At 43.7% G+C, this 22,944-nt stretch overlaps 1 protein-coding gene across 1 annotated transcript in view; it reads right to left on the bottom strand.

The window, feature by feature from the left end:
- The window catches only part of BATF (basic leucine zipper ATF-like transcription factor), a 25,091-nt gene extending 13,961 nt beyond the window's left edge, over positions 1–11,130 (bottom strand). Inside the window, exons 1-2 of the mRNA XM_017880542.1 lie at positions 10,815–11,130; positions 8,365–8,469 (exon numbers count right to left, since the gene is read on the bottom strand). Of these exons, the coding sequence (XP_017736031.1) occupies positions 8,365–8,469; positions 10,815–10,877 (168 nt within the window). The 5' untranslated portion in view covers positions 10,878–11,130. The remainder of the gene's footprint in view (positions 1–8,364; positions 8,470–10,814) is intronic.
- Positions 11,131–22,944: the final 11,814 nt, after the last annotated feature.

Genomic DNA, 22,944 nt, shown 5'->3' with positions numbered 1-22,944 from the left:
TTTTTTTTTTTTTTTTTTTTTTTTTTTTTTTTTAAGATGGAGTCTCACTCTGTTGCCCAGGCTGGAGTGCAATGGTGGGATCTCAGCTCACTGCAAGTTTCGCCTCCCAGATTCACGCCATTCTCCTGCCTCAGCCTCCCGAGTAGCTGGGACTACAGGTGCCGCCACCACGCCCGGCTAATTTTTTGCATTTTTAGTAGAGACGGGTTTCACCGTGTTGGCCAGCATGGTCTTGATCTCCTGACCTCGTGATCCACCTGCCTCGGCCTCCCAAATAGTCATTCTTTACAGCATTAAGATCAGCATGGAGATGGACTCCCAATTTCCAATATGCCTCCCAAAAGTAGCCACACCGACCTGTCATTGGTAAGACAAGCAGTTAGGGGTGGTGGATTCCTTGATGTGTTTTCCCTCCCCAAAATAGCCTAATTTTTTAAATTCTGATTTTTAAAATGGTACCCATTCATTATAATAAAAAAGTGAGAAAAGTACCAAGAATAAGATGAACTACCAAAACTCAACTACTCATAACTGCTATTAGCATTTTGGAGAATATCCTTCCAGACACCTCTTTATGCATGCAACCATGCCCAAAACCCACACATTTTACATGAAAGGGTTATACTTTGCATGCTGTTTGTAATTTGCCTTTTTCACTTAATGCTATATCACTGACATCTCTCTATGTTGATAAATACAGATCTACATAATCATTTTTAGTACCAGCATAAATTTTTTTATTGTATGAATATATCATAATATGCTTCATCTTCCATTGTAAGCCACCTGTCAAGTTTTATAGCATTGAAAAAGTATTTACTATTCACAGATAATGATGAACTAAACATCTTTGTAAATTATTTTTTCTTCAAACTCTGTTGTGTCAAAAATAATTCCTGTGAAAGATGTTAGAAAAGGTTTCAGTTGATATATTGTATCATTTGATATGCCAGTTGTACCTATCTATATATAGTACCTATATATATCGATATCATGATATATATGACATATATGATATCAATTGTACAATTGATATACTGTATTGAAAGTAAACATGTCTTTACTTTCTTGACCAGGCTTGATGATGGCTGGGGGATAGTGTAGATTTTGGAGGCTGTTGCTTAAAAAACAAAAAAATAAATTCATGAAGAGATTCAAGGAAAATATAGGTTAGGGAAGATGAATACATCTGCATCAGAGTTTGAATAAAGAGGCAGTAAAACTTAATGGTTAGGAAAATGGGTTCTGAAGTCAGACACACCTAGTCACAAGCTGTATCATCTCTGTCAAGTTACTTAGTGCAAGGAATTATAAAATACGGCTTTTATGCAGATTAAATGAGATGCTGCAGGGAGAGCACTTGAAGCACAGTCGTTAATACATAGTCATTTGTTCAATTAACATGGTTTTTTCTTAAAAGAAATTCATAGCAATGGAGACAGAATGGTCGCATCTCTTTCCATAAATGGTTCGCTGATTCTACACTGAACTTTTTAAGGGTGGAACTAGTCTGAACATTCCTGACCTGTGACTTCTCTGTACCAGCAAACTTTATGGCATGGTCTCGCAGAGAGGGCAAAAGAATTCCAGGAGTGAAATAGGAGTGAATTAGGACCGTAAGCATCCTTCTCTGCCTCCTCGGAGGCCAAGAACAATAGTGCTACCCTAATATCTTTTCCTCCATTACTTGATATTCCTCCAATTGTAAATACCGTATTTCTCACCGTGTTAGCTCAAAGTTTCATTTAATGCATAATTTTTACTCATTACTTTTCTGTCATGTATGACAAAGCACATCCCTGGAACCTGTAAACCTCTCTTTTTTCTTAAACAGGTGTGAGACTCCTTCAGGAGGCAGCCCCAGGCAAGCACCTGGCCCACTTCCATCTAAAAGAGCACCTAAATCTCGAGCTTTCAAACTTGGCTGATTCTCTCACTTGCTTTCAGCTCCATCCACCAGGCCAGATTTGACTTGTCAACAGCTCGTCTCAGGGCTAACACTGCTGTTTGCCACTGCTCCCGGTAACTCTGCTAATTTTAGCCTTTTCATGAACAAAACTTCTTAATTGACCTCAGCTCTCTTTTCCACTGATCCTCCTGGCCTTTGACTTGAAATCCTTCCAGATGTACAGCACCACATAGCCACTACCAACCAACCAGGATGGCTACACAAAGGGAACGGATTCACCGTCTTTTATCATATAGTATTGTGGACCTTAGAATCACTCAAATCCCAACCTACAGTTGGTTCTCCCAAGGGCTGAGATATTTATGTACGATGTTCAAAAGATAATGTCAAGATTGAATACTCTTCCATGTCATGATGGAAGATTATTAAATGTTTGATGTCAGAATTAGAAAAGAAATCATCCTAAAGCATGTGTGGTAATGATCAATGTTGAGAATTTTGATATCTATATTACAAAGATAAAAGCATGTGATAAAAAATCCCAAACTGTATAAAAGGTAAAGAATGCAAAGTATCTCCCTCTTACGTTAGATCTTTAGTCCTACTTTTCAGAAATAAATATCATTAACAATGTTTTATAATCTATTTGAAAATGTTTGCATTTATACTTATGCATGTATGTATCTTTTTCTTTTTGTTAAAAACAGAAGGGGCTGGGCGCTGTGGTTCACACGTGTAATCTCAACGCTTTGGGAGGCCAACGTGGGCAGATCGCTAGAGCTCAGGAGTTCGAGATCAGCCTGGGCAACATAGCGAGACCCTGTCTCTAAAAACAAACAAACAAATAAATAAATAACATTAAATTAAAAAACTAATGGGAGGAAACAATGGACTATATTTGTACCTTTTTAACTTAAAAGTGCAGAAACTTGATAATCTTTCCAGATTAGCACATTCAGATGTAACTCATTATTTTCACATCTCTACAATATTCCACAGAATGGACAATGACTTCTTGAATCCCTTATTGATGAATTTTTTTTTAGCTTGTATTCAGTCTTTCCTATAAGAAACAATGCAGCAATGATTATCTTTACATGTACAGAACTGTATGATCTATGGATTTGCTTGTGAATACACTCCTGGATGTCAAATTGCTGAGTCACAGGGTATGTGCACCTATAATTTGGATGGACGTGGGCAAATTGCCCTCTACCAGGGTTATGCAGGCTCTACTACTAGCTGTGTGTGATGGTGCCTGCTTTTTCATTGCCTTGGCAACATTGTGTATCAACAACATGTTTCACCTTTGCCAGCCTCACTGCTGCTTTAATTGGCATTTTTCGTCTACCATCTTTTCACACATTTATTTGCCACTTAGTTCTCTTTTCTCTAAATTACCTATTCATAGTCATTGTTCATTTTTCTTTTGGGTTGTTAATCATTTCCTATTCATAAGAACTCTCTCATATAGTAAGTAAACATACCTTTTTTGGTCATATGTGTTAGACAGATATTTTTCTTCAGTTTGTCATTTGCCTTCGGTTTTGCATACAGTATTTTGATCTATATAGCAACTTTTACTTTTTATGAATAAAAGTAATGTATATCAATCTTTTCCTTTATGGCTTCAGGGTTTTAAGTTTTATTTAGAAAATAATTATTCATTCCAAGATACATTGTTAATGGTTATTTGTCTTTTCAAGTTTCTTTAGCTTCCTTTTAAAAAGAAATTTAACATTTAATCTGTGTGTATGTGTGTTGTATAAGAAATGAAGGATCCAGCTTCCCCCCGCCACCCCAAGTGACTAGCCAATTGTCTCAACTCTGTTGAATAATTCAGCTTTCTCTTATTGGTTTGAAATGCCATCCTGGTCATTTTGTATTAATTAATTTATTTATTTTGAGATGGAGTCTTGCTGTGTCACCCAGGCTGGAGTGCAGTGGTGCGATCTCGGCTCATTGCAACCTCTGCCTCCCGAATTCAAGTGATTCTCCTGTCTCAGTCTCCTGAGCAGCTGGGATTACAGGCATCTGCCACCACACCCAGCTAATTTTTGTAAATTTTTTAGTAGAGACAGGGTTTCACCATGTTGGCCAGGCTGGTCTCGAACTCCTGACTTCAAGTGATCCACCAGCCTCAGCCTCCCAAAGTGCTGGGATTACAGGCGTGAGCCACCATGCCCAGCCCATTTTGTATTTATACTTGTGTCTTAGGAGTTGAAATATGTATTTGGGTCTTAAAATCTGGATTTGTTTTTGGGTCTGTTTCCATATTCTACCCTGTTCAATGTTCTGTCTTTTCCACATTGTTTTGATTTCTGTATTTGTGTTTCACTTTAATATGTTGGTCAGTTAATCTTTTTTCATTACTCTTATTCTTCAGAATTTTCCTGGCAATTGTCATATGATTTTTTTCACTGGACACTTAGAATAGCTAATCCAGTTCTTGCCCAAATCCCAGAAAACCCTATTGGGTTTTTATTGGAATCACATTAAATTTATCAATTAATTTAAGGAAAATTGCTAACTTTACATAGGTATATCTTTACAATTATTTGAATCTTTTTAAAGTCATTTGGGATACTCTTCATAATTTTTGTTAAATTATTCCTTCTTTCCATTTGTTGCTGTCATTGGTATTATAAACGGGACCTTTCCTTCCATTAATTTCCTAATTGGTTATGTTTTGTTTATAGAAACATTATTACATTTGTTTTAATTTTAGAAGCTGACTGCATTCTCTTATTATTTCAATAATTTTTCAACTGATTATCTTAGATCCATTTATTAGCTATTGATATCTTTTAGAAACTAACTGGTCAAGTTATGCCTTTCTCATTTTTAATCAACGTCTGTACTATATATAATGAACCCTATAGTTGTCTGCAGGAGAAAAGGAACTAAGTGCAATGGGTGCTTGCGTGAGATGCTCAACAAAAGGAGAATTAAAACAGAATTAGATTGTTCGTTGATGTCACAATTACGAAAGGAATCACCTGATCCATTTTATGTCAGAGATAGTCAAGGCCAGGGATTTATAACACAATCATAAAAAGAGGCTCTCTCCCTACTCTGTCAATTTTTAAAGCAATCAATGTACAATGTCTTGGTGCCAGCTATTTATAGGACAGATACTGAAATGTTGAATAGTAAGCATCCCACACTCTCACTAGAGGAACAAGGTAATTGTTTCAGTATTTTAAGGTTGATAGTAGTGACAGCAGTTGAAACTAAGGAAATATCCCAGTGTATATGAAGCTGGAACCCTAATAGGAATGTGGTCCTTGTTTGATATGGTACTCTCAGTAGCTCCCAAACCCTCATCTGTAAAGCACTGGTAGGCAAGTCCTATGACCATGTCTGAGGGCCAGAGAACAATCCCAGCATGTGGAACCAAGCATGGAAAGGAGTCAAGGGCAAACCACACACTGAACCCTGACACTGGTGGTAAACCAGAAGACTTTTCACCTGAATCTCAGACATAATTAAGAGGATAATGGATGGAGAAGATGGGTGATTGCCATCTCGGAGGAAAGGAAGATTTCAAACCACAGCTAAACCTCCTATTTGATGGTGGCAGATTGAACACGTTGCTGCCAAAAGCTTCTACCTGAAGCCAAGAAACATAAGTTGCATTGGCGGCAGTCCGCAGGCTTGCTGTGTCAACTCTGCTGTGACCCACTCATCAGGCAAAAGGTGAAGACGGTGCTGTGGTGCTCAAAAGAAAGCAGTGGGGGAGGAATCTGTGTTCAGATGTGGGGAAGATGGGAACATTCCAGAGACTGAGGCTGGGGTGTGGCTATGGATATGCTGATTATATGACTTGGGGCTCTGTGAACTCTCAAGCTCTAGAGATTATCCTAATGTCACATGACTTGTATAATTAGATGAGCTGACTCTTTGGGCTCTGACATTTGTCTTGGAGAGGGAGAGAGCTGAGTTAGTGTTGAAAGCCTTGCCACAGCAAAGACACATCTGTGTCACCCCATTAATATGTCCACAAGGGGTTGGATTAAGACTAGTAAGTTGAATTTACAGGGAGGCAGGGATGCAGCTTAACATAGGGAAGACTCTTCTGTTCATAAATTAGGAGACAGGAAGATCTCTAACCCTAGAAGTGACCAGACATACAAGAGGACCATTGGCTGGAGGTGTAGCAGAGAAGTCTGAAGCATCAAGCTTATGTCTGAACTTTAAAGCCTTTAAGAAACCTTTCAACCCTTAGCTTCTGTGATTAAATATACATAAAATGGATATATGTTTATATATATAATGTGTATGTGTGTATAATTTGTGATTATCTTGCTTCTTATAATAATTATTATTACCCTTATTAATACTCAAATGTTTGTGTATTTATGAATGACAGGCATTGTGTTGGGCTCTTTAAGTGTACGACCTGTGTAGGGTAGTTACTGTCATTTTCCACTTTCTGGATAAGGAAACCAAGCCCAAGGGAGGCTAAGAATATCTCTGTCACACAGATAGGCAGCAGGGCTGGGATTCAATCCCTGTTCTGACTGCCAAGCTGCTGAACTATACTCACGCTCCACTTAAGAAAACAAGTACACACTGACAAAGCTTACAGCAGTTTGCCAGTCTCAGGACACTGTCTACTTGTACACAAGGAAGATTTTATCCTTTTAAATTTTGATTGGTCTGTTTGCTTGCTCTAAAGAATACTGAATCAGAATTAGCTTCTGATAGAGAAAGAGGTAAGGATCATAGATGTTCAAGCTTAAGATGGTAAACCAGAATGTGGGGACACAACGAAATCACAGAGAACATACAAGCAGCAGGGCCACCAACAACTTGACATTAGGACTGTTGAGCACAGTTAGTACAGACTTTCTGTTCATTCTTTCTTTCCAAAAAGTTAACAAATAGTTGTGAACTTGATGTTAGTGTGCAATGGAGGGTATGCTGAATACATTTCAAATAAAACCCAAGCACACAATCAGAGCTGTTGGTGCAGTCTGCTCTGTTTCTTATAAAGCTAAAAGATGCATTCTTTCCCCTAAAACTACATCTTACTTACTTATTCTTGATACGGTTAACACAGCTGTTCTAACTGGCTGATTATCATGCTAATCTTCCAAATAAGTACAAGCTTACTCATTTTTGGTGCCGATTGCACTTTTTCCATGGAAAGGAATTGCTAGGCTCTTAGAGGTAAGGGAAGGTTTCTGGAGGAAGGGCAGGAAGGTAGAATTGCTAGGGAAGGGGATGAGGGGATGGAGAGAAAGAAACTAGTGAAGAGTTGGTTGAACAAGAACCATACTGGGGGCAGAGTGAAGAGAGATAAGGTGGTAAGGTATGAGCAATGAGGAGAAAGCAGTACTTTATGAGGGGCACAGCCAGAACCTAGAAACACCATCTAGGGCCCTGGTCACTGGTGGAACTGCAGTCCAGCACTGCTCAAGGCCCCAGACTGCTCAAGCCAGATGTCAACGCTTTCTCTAGAAAAATTTGGAACTAGAGGCAACTCAACTAGGACGGTGATCATCCCAGATAAGTGCACTTGAAATAGAATGTTTCACAGACCCCTTGGGGTAGCATTAAAGACAGAAATTTCAAAATAAGACTTTAATAATGCTCTGAAAAGAGAAATCCAGTGCAGTGCCCTGTGGACTTCCTTGTGTCAAATGCAGGGGCATTTGGGTGTCTGCCAAGGGATATGACTACATGTGGTCCTTGCACTGCGAGATAATGGGCCATCCCCAAAGTACTTGATACCTTCTAAATTGTTTCCCAATACAGCTCTGCCTTCTCCTTTCTTCATCCTTCTCATGAAGGATGGAGCACCATGGAGCACTCTCTGGCTGCCCCATCCCTGAGCAAGTGGTTCTGCCTTCAGCTCAGCCTCTGGGCTTCCCACACTCAACTCACCTACCCCTTGAGCCCTCCTGGGGTAGAAAGGCCCATTTCTCTGTTCAGCCTCCTGGCCCATTCCCTGCTACAGAGCCTTCTTTTTTTTTTTTTTTTGAGACGAAGTTTCAGTCTTGTCACCCAGGCTTAAGTGTAATGGTGTGATCTTGGCTCACTGCAACCTCTGCCTGTTCAAGTGATTTTCCTGCCTCAGCCTCCCGAGTAGCTGGGATTACAGGCATGCACCACCACACCTGGCTAATTTTTTGTATGTTTAGTAGAGACGTGCTTTCACCATGTTGGCCAGGCTGGTCTCAAACTCCTGACGTTAGGTGATCCACCCACCTTGGCCTCCCAAAGTGGATTACAGGTGTGAACCACCACGCCCGGCCTACAGAGCCTTCTTAAAGCACTTGCAGGAGAGCTTCCCTTCCCAACCTTACCCCACAGCCCTCACCCTCCACTAACCTGCCCCACATACACAACCCCATGCAAGCAGAATCAAAACTATGGTCCAAGGGTTCCCAGATGGTGGAGGGCAAAGCCTAAAGCTCACGAGGATGAAGATTGATCTGAACACTTACCAGGTGCAGGGTGTCGGCCTTCTGTGTCTGCCTCTGTCGGCTCTTCTGGGCAGCGATACGATTTTTCTCCCTCCTCTGAACTCTTCTCACATCATCAGATGAGTCCTGGGAAGCAGAGACGGGAAGGATTACACGGGTCTGCTCCTCCCTTCTGAGCGAAAGCAGGCTCTGGTGGTGTATGGTGTCCGTCCAGCCATCCTTCCATGCCTTCGTCTCTGCACAAACCCTCCATCCCCCTATTTACCAAAAGCCTGCACCTGAAGGAGAGCTCTTCTCCATGCCTGGTTACACATCCCCAGGTCTCTGACTTTTTGGACCAAAAGCTACAGGAAAAAGGCAAGAGAACCTGAGGCCTCAATAGGGCTGTATTTGGCAAAAAACAAAAAAAGGTTAAGGTGATGGAGTGTGTTTTTTCACCTCTCCTCTGTAGGGCTGCTCCACCCTTGCCCTCTCACTTTTTGGCCTTTAGCCTCTTCTTGCTGTTTTTTCAGCTGTTTTCTTTTTCTCAAACTTTGTTGAGCGCCTACTGTATGCCAACCTCTGTGCAAGTGTTCTTTCAGAGGTGCTCTTGTTTAACTCCCTAATGCTGCGAAGTTGATATCATCATTTCCATTTTATATGTGAGGAAACTGAGCTCTAAGAGTGTGCCCAAGGACTCCCGGTCATCTGAGGGTGCTACATCTTCTGGTGCTGAGCCCGATGGCTTTCCAAGACCCTTCCCCCACTGCACCCCATGTGGTCTTCTGCTGCATTCCTGAGCTGAGGTGCATCCGAGATCTGCCTCCTCTTTCTCTCCATTGTGCTCAGCCACTGTGACATTCTCCATGGCCCCAACACAATGCCTGGCACATCAATGCCAAAAAGAACGTTAAAGGTGGAGGTGACCTGGCTGTGATGGGTAATAGATGGGTGCTTGGTAGGATAAGGGGATCTTTGGGTGTTCTCTAATTACACCCAGAGATGGGCATGTCCTGTGCCTGGGCAGAGAGGTTAGCTCCAGTTCTCCCCCAGATGCTGCAGCATAGGTGTAGGAGTCTTGGCAACTCATGTCCTGTTCCCTCCCACATCCCCCACAGGCTAGAGGGGCACAGATCCAAGGGCAAAGCTCTGGGCTCACTGAGTACTGGGCTCACCAACATATCCAATACTTTCAGGCCATTGTGGTAGGAGGTCATTGGCATAGATAGGAAGGAAGTGCTCTTCCTCTAAGGGGGATGGGGCACCAAGTTGCCATGGAAGCCATGAGTAATTTCCTTCCTAAGAAGAGTACAAACTTCCAGGCAGTCAGAGCCACTCTGATACCATCTTGAGCAGAGGACTGGATTCTGTGCCTTCTAGAGGTCTCCATCCAGACTCATCCCAGCCTGCTGCTCCGTTACTAGAGGCTTAGGATAGATGCCCTATGCAATATTTATATACTTTTATTTTGGCTTCAGCATTTTGAAAGCCCTCCTGGATACCTGTGTTAAGGAAAGAATGCAGTTTTTAAAAGATGAAGGTGGAGAAAATTTTAACCCACGGATACACGTTGGATGAGTAAGAGGAGGACTTCCTACAGCAAGGGATGTCAAGAGTGTGGTGCAAAACAAAGCCCTAGAAGCTGTGAGATGGGCAGGGCACTCCTTTTTTGGTAATCCTCAAGCTAAAACCTTTGGACTTGGAAGTCACAATCTAGACTCCAAATGCTCCCACAATCCCTATCTCAGTCTCTCTGGTTTCCCCAGAGCTAAGATGAACTACCAGCAAATGTCTTCCAACCAACTTCCAGAGCCACCTCCTCATTCATTTCCTTTCTCCTGTCCAGAAGCCACAGGGAAAGAGGTATTGGCTGGACCTCTAGCATCCCTCCTTGCTGGCTGTGCTAGCAACAGAGGCAGCGCCCCAGTGGAGAGATCCTTCTATGCTAGCCTGGATTTCTCCTCCTCCTTCTCTCTCCTCTTCCTCCTCCTCCTCCTTCTTCCTCTTATTCTTCTTTTTTTTTTTATTTAACTTCTCCCTGACCCGTTTTCTCTCTTTCCCTATTGGCTGTCTCCTGGGGAACTACATATCTAGGATTTGAGCTGTGTATGCCAGCAGCCCGCTTGAAAACTCCTCTCACTTTTCTACAGCCCTGGAGAACAGTAGACTCTTTTCTCTGTGTTCTTTGATGTTCATCCTCCTCTTTGCTTCCTAGAAAGCTTTTTAGGGTGGCAACCTCAGTGAGGCAGAGGTGATAGGCAGCCTTGGAAAATGGAGAGAAAAACGGACTTTGGCAGAATAGGTGGAAGGAGGAGGATCTCTGCCAATATGCACAGCTTAGTAGCAAATTCCATGTCTTAAGTCTAACAGAGTGCCCGTGCCACGAGCCACTTCCTCCATCCTCAGCTCCCTGGGCAGGACAAGGAAGCCTGGGTCTCTTTCCATCCCCCAGGAGAATCAGAAGGTAGGAGAGAGGAAAAGGAGGACTCTACCTGTTTGCCAGGGGGAGGAGAGCGGCTGAAGCTGGAGTCACTGCTGTCGGAGCTGTGAGGCATGGCTGAAATCTTCCGGGCTCTCACACTCAGCCCCAGGCACCTCTGGGCTCTCTTGTCACCAGCTGGGCTCCCTTCCTGACTTCTCCTGGGCCACCAGCCCACCACCCCCTACAGGTGCCTCCTCTGCCTGCCCTGTAGCCACCTCCGACCCCTGCGTCCTCCTCACTCTGGGGTGCAGAGGGACTGCTCCCCAAAGGGACATGTCGCTCGCGTTGGGGCTTGCACGCTCTCTCTCTCTCTTGTGGTTTCTGGTAACTCACGCTGGAAGTCACATGGGCGGAAACTTCAGCAAGTTAGAAGTTAGAGAGAAAAATACATATCTGGGAAAAGACCTACAGAATTATGTGAAAGAAAAAAAATACAGATACCTTCCGACAGTTTGAAAGACACAGCAGCCCTCTTCAATTGATGAAGATAAAAGAGAAAAACAGCCCAGGCAGGGAAAAACCCCAGCCAGAATTAGCAAGTCCGTCTTCTGTCAACATGGGCAGAGAGGAGAGGACAACCAGGAAAATGTTTCCATTGTCACACGACTTGATTTTTAAACCAAAATAAAGCAACAAGACTGGGATTTCTTTCTGGTTTTCAGCTGAAAGCAGCTGCTCACCCATCTTGTCTTTCCTCACCTCTTATAGTCCAGCCAGCCTCGGGGTGGTCAGGAGATAAAACAATCCAAGGGTATTCTCATTTCCTGACCCTCAAACACAGGGCTGTGGGAGATCAGAAAGCCACGAGGGAGGCTCTAGAATGGCTGCTCTGAAAGCCTATTAAGCGCCTCTGCTGTTTGGCAGGGAGCTCACACTCTTTAGAGAAAAGATGCCTTCCATATCGAACAGCTCGCGCCAGGCCCTGCATCTTTATGATTCCAGGTCACCAGGTCAGAACCCAGAATGGAGAAACAGTAAAAAAAAAAAAAAAAAAAAAAAAAAAAAGTGAAACAAATACTACACTTGGAGTCAGACCAACCAAGATTTAAATTCTAGTTCTACCACTTCATATGTCTGTGGCCCTGGGTGGCCCACTTGAGCTCTGTGACCTTCATTATCTTCATCTGTAAACAGAGGATGGTAAAACTTGCCCTGCCTACCTCTTAGGAATGTGACACAAAGCAAATGACAATATGGATTAGAATGCCCCGGCAGACTTTGAAGTATATGACCGAGTGGGTAAGTGTAGGGTATTCCCAGCCTTGCCATGAGCTTATCTGTAGAGTTCTCAGTGAGCAATTCAACCCTCACCTGGGCATCGTGGCTTTTTCAAAAGGCCTTACCTTATTCCCAGTATGGCTTCCCAGAAGCCAAACATTTGCCTTATTAAATTTTAGGATTGACAGGAAGTTATGGCTCCTAGAGGATTTTTGTATCCACGAGCTGAATTTCTAGGCTAAGACAATATTGTCCTAAGGTTAAATTAAGCAAGACAAAATTCTTTTCCTATGGAGGAAAATAAAGCAGGGTTGGAGGTTAGGGAATTCTGGGTGGTCAGAGGGGCCTTGCCCAAAGAGGGGATACCTGAGCAGAGATTCGAAGGAAGAGAGGGAGTGAATGGTGTGAATGTCTCAGGGAAGAACATTCCAGGACCTGAGGTGGAAGTGTGCTTGGAGTAGTGGGAAAACAGCAGGGGGGCCAGGTAGTTGGATCCCAGAGGCAGCAAAAGTGGCAGGAGATGAGGTCAGTGAGGTAATGGTCCGGTCAGGGAGGGCCTTAGAGATTACCATCAGGATTTTAGCTTTCATTCTGAAAGACATGGTGAGCCCATGGAGGGTCTCCCTTCCACCTTCATTCTTGTCCTCTACCTCAGCTACTGTTCATTTCTCCCATAGTACTTACCCAGTTTTATACTTATTTTATTAGTTTACTGATTTATCTTTTTCCTGTTTCCCTCAATAGAATGTTAAAACCATTTATACCTTTATTAATACATTCAACAAATGTTCATGGTGCATCTACCATGTGCCAGGCGCTAAGTACTGGGGATACAGTTAATAAAAAGAAGTTTGACTTTTTGTCTAAATGCGATAGTGTATCGTGTTCACTGTCCAACAAACTACCAGAAACTTCGATGACTCATGCCATTTATTTAGCTCTTGAGTCTGGGGGTCATCTGAAAGTTTCTTTGGGGATAGGCTGGGCTAGGCTGATCTCAGCTAGGCGCTAGGCTCCGTCATGTGTCCTCAGACAGCTGGTAGGTTGGCTGATAATTGACTGGTCTGGCTTGGTCTTGCCTTGGGCATTTCTCCTCCACATAGTCTCTCATCCCCCAACAGGCTGGTTGGAGCATGTTTATTTGACAGTGGCAGGATTCCAAGAGTAGGAGCAGAAGCATTCGAAGCCCCATGGAACCCAGGCTCAGAGCTAGCACAGAACTCAGAACCTGCCGCATTCTATTGGCCAAGGAAAGTCACAAGCCAGCTCAGACTCAATGAGCTGAGAAACAGACTTCATTTCTTGACAGGAAAAATTTAAAGAATTGTGGCAATTTCTGCAATCTACTACAGATGAGAAGCCATTGGAGGTGGAAGAGCAGAGGAGTGACATGCTCTGACTTAGGTTTTAAGAGGATCTCTCTGGACACAGTTGAGATTTTACTATAGGGGAGCAAACTGGAAGTAGGGAGATGAGTTAGGATTTCAGTATTGGATTATTGCAACCATCCAAAAAAAGATGCTGGCAGTGTAGGCCAGTTAGACAGTGATGAAAGTGGTGAGAAGTGAGCCACGTAAAAAGCAAAGTCTGTTTTTCTCTTGTTTATAGTCATATGCTCAGTGCCTAATAGATGCCTAGTAAATGGTTTTCAAATGAATGAATGCACAAGTGAATTCCTTTTTCTCTTCATTTATGGCACTTATGACCTGCATTACCTTATTTCATCTCTCACCCCTAGTGTATTAAAAGCTCTTTCAGGACAATAATAGTCATATTTATGTTTCATTCAGTTTAAATTACATTTATTTATCACCTATTATGGAGCAGAAATCATAAATACGGATAAGACAGAGACTCTGCCCTCACAGAAAGAAAAAAACATAGTCAAATAACCAAACAGGTTATTATAAATTCTACAAGTGGTCTAAGTAAACACTTGTTGAATGAATGATTGCTTGATTCCATGGTTCCCAATCAATGTACTGATTTAATATTTAACAGAGACTAATGAGGAGAGAAATGCAAAATTAGTTCTTACCTAGAAAGATGGGTCTTACTTAATAGTACTAATTATACATTATTTTTAAATATTTAAACACTTTTTAAAACAATAAACACTTATGTAGCCACCATTAAGCTTAAGAAATAAATTACGAACAGAGCCGAAGCTTCCTTCATTCCTTTCTAATTCCACTTCCTCCCCACCCCAGGAAACCCATTATCCAGATGTGGGGTTTATCATTCTTATGCATTTTTCTCTACTTGAACCACATCTATATGTATGCCTAAGCAATATATAATACTGTCCTGCAGGATTTTAAACTTTTTACCTTGCTAATATTTTTTATTTGATTTTCAGCATAGCATCTGAATGATAATGGCAACGTTTGGGATATAGGCATCCCACTGAAGTTATCCTGGAGAACTCCAGGAAGCTACCAAGTAATAGTTATAACAAAACCAGCATGTGCTCAGTGAACGTCAGCCTAAAGCCTAAAGATAGTGCTAAGGGAGTGGTTGCTGGATACTACAAACCGTTATGCTGACAGCTGGCTCACATAGGGCCTGGTACAAATTAGAAAACAGTGCCACCTCTAGGTAGGCAACCTTATACCAAAGTGTATGGCCTGGCAAGCCCTCACTTGACCTCTCAGGTCAGAGCCCTTGAACAGTGAACAACCTGCACAACTATACCTAGCATCCTTGCCATATGTTACTTACTGTGTACTAGGAATAGTATATGAATTGGGTCCATTTAATTCTCATGACAGTTCACAGGAGGTAGGCACCATTTCCCCACCTCACTCCATTTTATGTATGTGGGATATTGAGGCACAAGGAGATTAGGTAACATTCCCAAGATTATACAGCTAGAAAAGTCACTGGAGCTAGGACTCCAGGCAATTTGGTTCAATGCTCATAAGCACCATGCTCTACCATCTCTCATTTTAGTCTTCCCCAGGATTCCACAGAGCAGGTATTATAAGTAGATTCTAAAATTTACATGCAATTAAATGCAATTAAGGCACAGAGAGTTTGATCATTTGCCCAAGGTCACACAGTTAGCCAGTGACAGAGTTGGGAGCAGTCTAATGTATTCAAACAGTAAACAGCTGCCAAGATGCTACTCAGCTCCAGGCTGTCATTAGAAGAACGCCAAGAAATAACCATACCTCCAAACATCCTGCCCTTAGATTACTTTATTATGCTTGGAACCCTTGTAATTGCTATAATAATTACTAGGAACTTGGATATAGCTGTTTTACTTGGTATAAACTTTCTAGAAACACGTTCAGGAAAAAATTCAAAAGAGCTCTCCAGTTTGAAATAATGAAGGGTGGGGGAATGTGGGAGAGGTAGGGTCACATGCATTAAAATGCCTGAATTGCCCTAAATTTTTAAAAGAAATATAGTTGGATTACTTTGGGATAAAAGACTCCTCAAAAAACTCTGTGCATTTATGACATTTTACGAGTAAAGGTAGGCTGGGTGTGTCGGCTCACGCCTATAATCCTAGGGCTTTGGGAAGCCAAGGCAGGCAGATCACTTGAGGTCAGGACTTTGAGACCAGCCTGGCCAACATGGTGAAACCCTGTCTCTACTAAAAGTACAAAATAATTAGCTGGGCTTGGTGGCGCACTCCTGTAGTCCCAGCTACTTGGAAAGCTGAGGCATGAGAATTGCTTGAACCAGGGATGCGGGGGTTGCAATGAGCCGAAATCGCCCCACTGCACTCCGGCCTGGGTGACAGAGCAAGACTCTGTCTCCAAGAAAAAAAAAAAGAGTAAATGTAGAGCCTCCTGTTTTAGTTATCTATTGCTACACAATGAATTACCTTAAACAACTTTAAACAATAAGCACCTATTTATCTCACACAGTTTTTGAGAGGCAGGAATCTAGGAACACCTTGGCTGAGTGGTTCTGGCTCAGGGCCTCTCATGAGGCTGCAGCCAAGTTATCAGCTGAGGCTCTGGTCATCTAAAGACTTGATTGAGGCTGGAAGATTCATTTCCAAGATGGTTCCCTCATACGGCTGTTGGCAAGACATCTCAGTTCCTCCTCACGTGAGTCTCCCCACGGGGCTGCCTGAGCGTCCTCCCCATAACATGGCAACTGGCTTCCTGGAGAGTGAACAACAAGAGAGAGAGAAAGAAAGAAAGAGAAAGAGAGAGAGAGAGAGAGAGAGGAGTTGCAGTGCCTTTTATGACCTAGTCCTCCATCTTTGTTCTACTCATTAAAAAGGAGGCAGGGCCAGGTGGCATGGCTCATGCCTGTAATTCTAGCACCGTGGGAGGCCGAAGGCAGGAGGATTGCTTGAATCCAGGAGTTCGAGACCAGCCTGGGCAACATAGTGAGACCTTGTCTCTACAAAAAATTAGCTGGGCATTGCTGAGGTGGAAGAATCGCTTAAGCCCAGGAGGCAGAGGTTGCAGTGATTTGAGACTGAGCCACTGCACTCCAGTCTGGGCGACAGAGTGAGACCCTGACTTAAAAACAAACAACAAAAAAAAAAAAGTAGAAGGGAGGCACTGAGTCCAGCCCACACTTGAGGGGAGGCAAATGAGTCTCTACCTTTTGGAGGGAGGAGTATTAAATAAAGAATGTATGGACTTAAAATCACCATATTCCCCAACTGATTTCTGGGGAGACATTTAGCTGGATGTAAGCAATCTGATATGAGGTGGAGGGGGAGTTGAGAGGCAGCATTGTGGTCCTGGCTTTGCCCCCAAGTGACTCTCAGATTGTAGGAAGGTCTCCTTTCCTCTCTGGGCCACTGTTTCCCCAGGTGTAAATTTGGTGGCAGGGAATGGCAGAGAGGAAGAACGCTAGAGTCCACTTTGTGAATCTCAGTTTGGCAGAAGGAAGAAAACCCTACCTTGTTCTTTCATGGTTCTGTTTCCTCTGGTTGGGAGCAACAGACCCTGCAGCCAGCCCGGTCTAGAAGATATCAGCAAGAGACTTCACCCCTCTGTGCCTCTTTCCAAACCTAGAAAACGGGAGGATATCACCAATATCATAGGGTCGTTATAAGGATCAAATGAGTTAATGTTTGTAAAGTTCTTAGAATAGTCTGGTACACGGGCAACACAACATGAGTTTTAACTTAAAAAAAAAAACAAAACTTATACTGCTCTAACTAAATATGGCCAGCAGAGTCCTGCAGCAAGCTGCTTTCATGAGTAGACTGAAGTGATTTCTAATTAGGGGTGACACAGCTGACAGCCCATGCAGCATCGGTTCCCACCATTCAGCACAGCCCCTACCCCCTGCCGTGCCAAGGAAATAACCTTTTAGTGGCTGGATCCCGGAAGAGGGGTGGTGCCAAAGGAGGAAACTCCAAGGATTTAGGGAAGCAGCTACTTGTCATCCTCTATTTCAGCGTTTTAATACCAGTGCCTATTGGATCATCCTTGTTCAAAATCAGCAGCAGGATATACTGCACATAAATGGGTTCTTAAGGTAATTGAAAACATGTTTTTTAAAAGTGCAACAAACCTGCTATAGTCTTACCAGTTCAGTCCCCCTGTTCCTTTGCTATTCCCAGTGCCAGGACAAATAGAAACTTCAGTCCAACGCCTGGTGAATCTGCCCACTTGAAAGACTTCGAGATCTAATTGCCTGATATTTCACAAGAGCAGAGATGCTCTGGCCCAATCGTTAAGGAAACGAGAGCAGAAGAGCCACGCAGAGCAGAAGCCTCCTGGGAGTCTGTGGTGTGGCCCCCCTGGTCAGGCTCACTGCAGAACGGAGCACTTCTCTTTCGTGAGAATCATTTCAGAAGTCAGGCTTCCTTCCCTGGAAGGAGGTGCAAAATCTCCCAAGGCCAGAAAGAAGGAAGGAAATTCTAGCTTGGGACTTAGCCTCAGATATTTCAATGTAGGTGGCCTGGTGGGGGCCTGAGCGTGGGTGTCTTTTAAAAGCCCCCAACTGGCTCTGACACAGCGATTTGACGGAGGAGAAATCCTGCAGCGATTTCTCCAGTAGGGGGCAGTTTGTGGCCTCAGGGTCGAGCTGGGCTTCCGGGCCAAGAGGAGTAGCCACAGCGGGCCCTCTTTCGTCTCTAGTTTTCTTTCTCACCTGCCTGGGGGCAGAAAGGAGCCTGGCTCCCTTGGCCTCATTAGCACCAACGGACTCCCGCTTTCTGAGGTTAACCAGCCCGGAATCTGTTCTCATCATCCGCCTTGAGCTCGCACTTGATCTTTTAGGGTTAACCCCCAGTTCAAGTCACCAATGCATGCCAAGCAAGAGCTTGTGAGAGGCAGGAAGTGTGAGCCGGTGCCCTCGGCGGCTACCCGGGCCGCTGGCGGTCTGGGTCTTTCGGGGCCACAGTGCGTTGCTTTCCCTCTGCAAGGCAGTTTCACTTTCCTAGAGCGCTGGCCCTGCATTCCCCAACAGCCCGTCATCTAGTTATTAAAGATGAAACCCAGGGAGAAGAAAGGAGAATCTCCTGAGAGTACATGCAAATGTCCCCAGGCCCCCAGGGGCCCCACGCAGAGGGGGCTCGAGGCTGGGGATGGGGGTAGGCCTTCAGTCTGTGTCGCCTGCCCCACCAGACCAGAATTCCCAGGTTATCCCCACTCCCCTGATCCACTGATACTAAGCTCACTCTTTTTTTTCTTTCTGAGTTCCATCTGAGCGCCCCGCTGACAGTCGCCTTTAAAGGAGTTGGCCGCCACTATTTTGTTATTTGAGCTAAAATAATAAAAATCCCCTAGCCGCTTTAATGTTTTTTTGGTGGAAAAAGCACACATGGTACATCTTCACTGCTCAGAAGATGGCTAAAGGGGATTTTTCTCAAAGTTTCCCAAACAAGTAGGGAAAACATTTACCTGAGGGCGGAGCCCTCCAGTAAGGGGGCCAGAGTGGGTGGCCAGGTGATGAAGGGGAAATCCCATGGTGGAGTGGCCTACAGTCCAGCACTCTCCGGCTTTACAGCCTTGGAGGAAGCGTCTTAGGAGGGGTGTGGCTGCCCTTCATAAGGCCAGCCCCAGAGGGTTAGAACCCGTTTCCTCAACTGTGGCACTCTTGATATTTTGGGCGGATAATTCTTTGTTGCGGCGGGCCATCCTGTGCATTTTAAGATGTTTAGCAGCTTCTCTGGTCTCCACCCACTAGATGCTGGTAGAACCCCCAGTTGTGAAAATAAAAAAAAGTCTCTAGAATTACCCGATGTCCTACGGGAGGAGACGCTCAATCACCCCAGGTGAGAACCACTGGGTTAAAAAACATGCTGCATCCAAAGCTCCCGTTCTCTTGGTCAGTCTGGGCCTTGTGGCTTCCTTATAAACCCCCTTGAAGCTCAAGAAATTTCCTGATAGATGCACTTTGCTCCATGCAGCTTCTGGGTCCCCAGATTGTTGACCTACTTCAACCTGTGGGTATGGCCATGTTGATAGCACATCCAGCCAGCTGGCAGCAGCCAGAGTGGGCATCAGAGCTGCTTCCTGCAGGGCCTCCTCCTCCTGCACCTTTCAGACAGTAGGAAACGGAGTGAGGCTTCTCAAAGGTTGAAAGAGAGGCCACTCCATTTTTCAGTTTCCCATCAGGTTAAAGATGAAGATATGTCAAAATAAGATTAACAAAAAATATGGTATGTTTTAAAAGTAATGTACTTATACTACAACCAGAAAATGATGGAATTTATATGACTATTTAATTCCTGGGTCTCTGGAGGTGGTAGCATCCAGAAATGGGAAGTAACTCAAAAGCTGGGTAAATCGCCTCATCTCTCAGGCCCGGCTAAATATCTCAGTCTGGATATATGGCCTCACTGGAGTTAAGTGCTTTGAAAATGTCAGGCCTGAACCAAATGACTTTTCAGCATCCTTCCCTTACTTACCCAACCCTGACAGCATACAGAGAGAGGCATGGTCAAGGAAGAAAGCAGGAACAGGAAAATAGCTTCTTAGCTTTGGGTTTCAATATGAAATCAAATGTTCTGGCTCTGTCGCTTCATAACCATGTGATCTTGGACAATCACTTAAAACTCTGTGCCTCAGTTTCCTCATCTATATAATGGTGCCACCTCATACCATTGAATATATTTAAATTGCTTAGTGCAATGATTAGTGCCTAGTAAGCATATTAGCTATAACTGCCGTTATATTTATTTTATGTAACCCATATAAAACTGGGCTTATCCAAGTATAGAGTCTCATCCAATAGAAACATTGAAAAAGGAGAATAAGGCCAGCTGGGGTGGTGCACACCTATGATCCCAGCACTTTGTGAGGCTGAGTCAGGAGCATCACTTGAGCTTAGGCGTTCAAGACCACCTCTAAAAAATTTTTTAAAAAATAGTTGGGTGTGGTGGTGCACCACCACCACTCCAGTTACTCTGGAGGCTGAGGTGGGAGGATTGCTTGAGCCTGGGAGATCAAGGCTGCGGTGAGCCATTATCATGCTGCTGCACTCTCTTATCTGGGTAACAAGAGAGACCCTGTCTCAAAAAAAAAAAAAAAAAAAAAAAAAAAAAGAAAAGGAAAAAAGAAAAAAACATCATATACCAACTTTCTATAAAATTCTTTTCTGGACAGGTGCCTTGGCTCATGCCTGTAATCCCAGCACTTTGGGAGGCTGAGGTGGGTGGATCACCTGAGGTCAGGAGTTCAAGCCCAACCTGGCCAACATGGTGAAACCCCATCTCTACTAAAAATACAAAAATTAGCCAGGCATGGCAGCTGGCACCTGTAATCCCAGCTGCTAGGGAGGCTGAGGCAGGGGAATCACTTGAACCTGGGAGACAGAGGTTTCAGTGCAGCTAGAGATGCGCCATTGTACTCCAGCCTGGACGAAGAGCTGAAACTGTGCTCTCAAAAAAAAAAAAAAAAAATGGGAGGCCGAGCCAGCCGGCGGCGAATCACGAGGCTCAGGAGATCGAGACATCCTGCGCATAACATGCGTGAAACCCCGTCATCTACTAAAAAGATACAAAAAGACTAGCCCGGCGAGGTGGAGGGTGCCTGTAGTCCAGACTACTCGGGGACGGACTGAGCGCAGGAGAATGCGTAAACCATTGGGAGGCGGAGCTGCAGTGGAGCTGAGCATCCAGCCCACTGGACTCCAGCCTGGGCGAAAGAGTGAGACTCCGCTCAAAAAAAAAAAAAAAAAAAAAACACATCTTTCTACAGTTTTCCCTTGAAAGTCACCCTTCTCATGCCTTCTGTGCCTGTCTACCCGTTCCCTTCTGAGGCTTTCTCTATTACTGCTCCCAAATCTCACAGCCCTGTTACCTTTATTCCTCCTTTGCTGAGCAGCTCAAGTCTCTACCTCCCAATCAAGTGTTCTGTTCTTCAGCTGGACATCTCCAGGCCAGGGTTAGTATCTCCTACCTTTCCCACACCTGCATCTCCACCCTCTCCTGCTCCACAGGGTAAAGGTTCTACAGCTACAAGGCCCAAAGATGCCTCCTCCAAGGGCAATTTGTTATCTCTTCACCTGTTGCTGGATAATGGCATTGTTTCCAGGTTTTGATTGTTCTGAATACAATGACTGTGAATATTCATGTCAAGTCTCTTGGGGACATATGTTTTCACTTTTGGGGGGTGTATACCTAGAAGGGACTTCTTGCAACCTTGCAATATTTATTTGTTAGTTTGAGTTGCTTTTATGTAGATTCCTTAGGATTTTCTTAGATGATTATGTTGTTTGTGAGTAAAGACAGTTTTCTTTTCCTTTCCAACATATCTGCCTCTTTTTTTGGCGTGTATGACAGGTTCTCACTGTGTTCCCAGGGCACTGGAGCACAGTGGTGGAATTATAGCTCACTGCAGCCTCAAGCTCCCAGGCTCAAGTGATCCTCTTACCTCAGCCTCCAGAGTAGCTAGGACTACAGGTGCCTGCCACTATGCCCAGCTAATTTTTTAAGTAATGTTTTGTAAAGATGTAGTCTCTCTGTGTTGCCCAGGCTGGTCTTGAACTCGTGGCCTCGAGTGACCCTCCACCTTGGCCTCCCAAAGTGCTGAGATTACAGGTATAAGCTACTGCACGCAGACATATTTGCCCTTTTGCAGAGTTTAATGTTGAATGAAGGTTTTGAAAATACACATCCTTGCCTTGTTCCTGATCTTAAGAGATAAGCATTCAGTCTCTTATCACTAAATATAATGTAAGCTGTAGGGTTTTTTTTGTAGGTGCTCTTTTGTCAGGTTAAGGAAATTCCATTTTATTTCTAATGTGTTGGGAGCCTTAATCCTGAATATGTACTGAATTTTGTCATTTAACAAAATAACAAAGGTCTTTTCTGAGTCTACTGATATAATTTTATAGTTTTCTTCTTTATTCCATTATTATGATGAATTACAGTAACTGATTTTGATTGTTAAACCAACCTTGCATTCCTGGGATACACTCTACTTGCTCATACTTCTTCAGTGTATTTTAAAATTGAGATATAATTCACTAACCATGAAATTTAACTTTTAAAGTACACAATTCAGTGTACAGAGTTTCACAGAGTTGTGAAACCTGTACCACTATCTAATTTCAGAATATTTTATCACCCTAAAAAAAACCCCTCTGTTCCTGTTAGCAATCATTCCCCATTCCTCTCCTCCTCAGCTCTTGAAAAGCAGTAATAAACTTTCTGTCTCTGAATTTGCCCATTCTGGCTATTTTATATAAATAGAATAATATGGTCAGGCGCGGTGGCTCACGCCTGTAATCCCAGTACTTTGGGAGGCCGAGGCGGGCGAATTATGAGGTCAGGAGATCGAAACCTCCCTGGCTAACATGGTGAAACCCTGTATTTACTAAAATACAAAAAATTAGCCGGGCGTGGTGGCAGGTGCCTGTAGTCCCAGCTACTCGGGAGGCTGAGGCCGGAGAATGACATGAACCTGGGAGGTGGAGCTTGCAGTGAGCCGAGATCATGCCATTGCACTCCAGCCTAGGTGACAGAGTGAGACTCTGTCTCAAAAAAA

The sequence above is a fragment of the Rhinopithecus bieti genome, unplaced genomic scaffold (genome assembly GCF_001698545.2).
Source record: "Rhinopithecus bieti isolate Rb0 unplaced genomic scaffold, ASM169854v2 scaffold_11380, whole genome shotgun sequence".
Lineage (NCBI taxonomy): Eukaryota > Metazoa > Chordata > Mammalia > Primates > Cercopithecidae > Rhinopithecus > Rhinopithecus bieti.
Note: the sequence above shows the minus strand (reverse complement) of the source record. Positions and strands in the feature narration are given on the sequence as shown.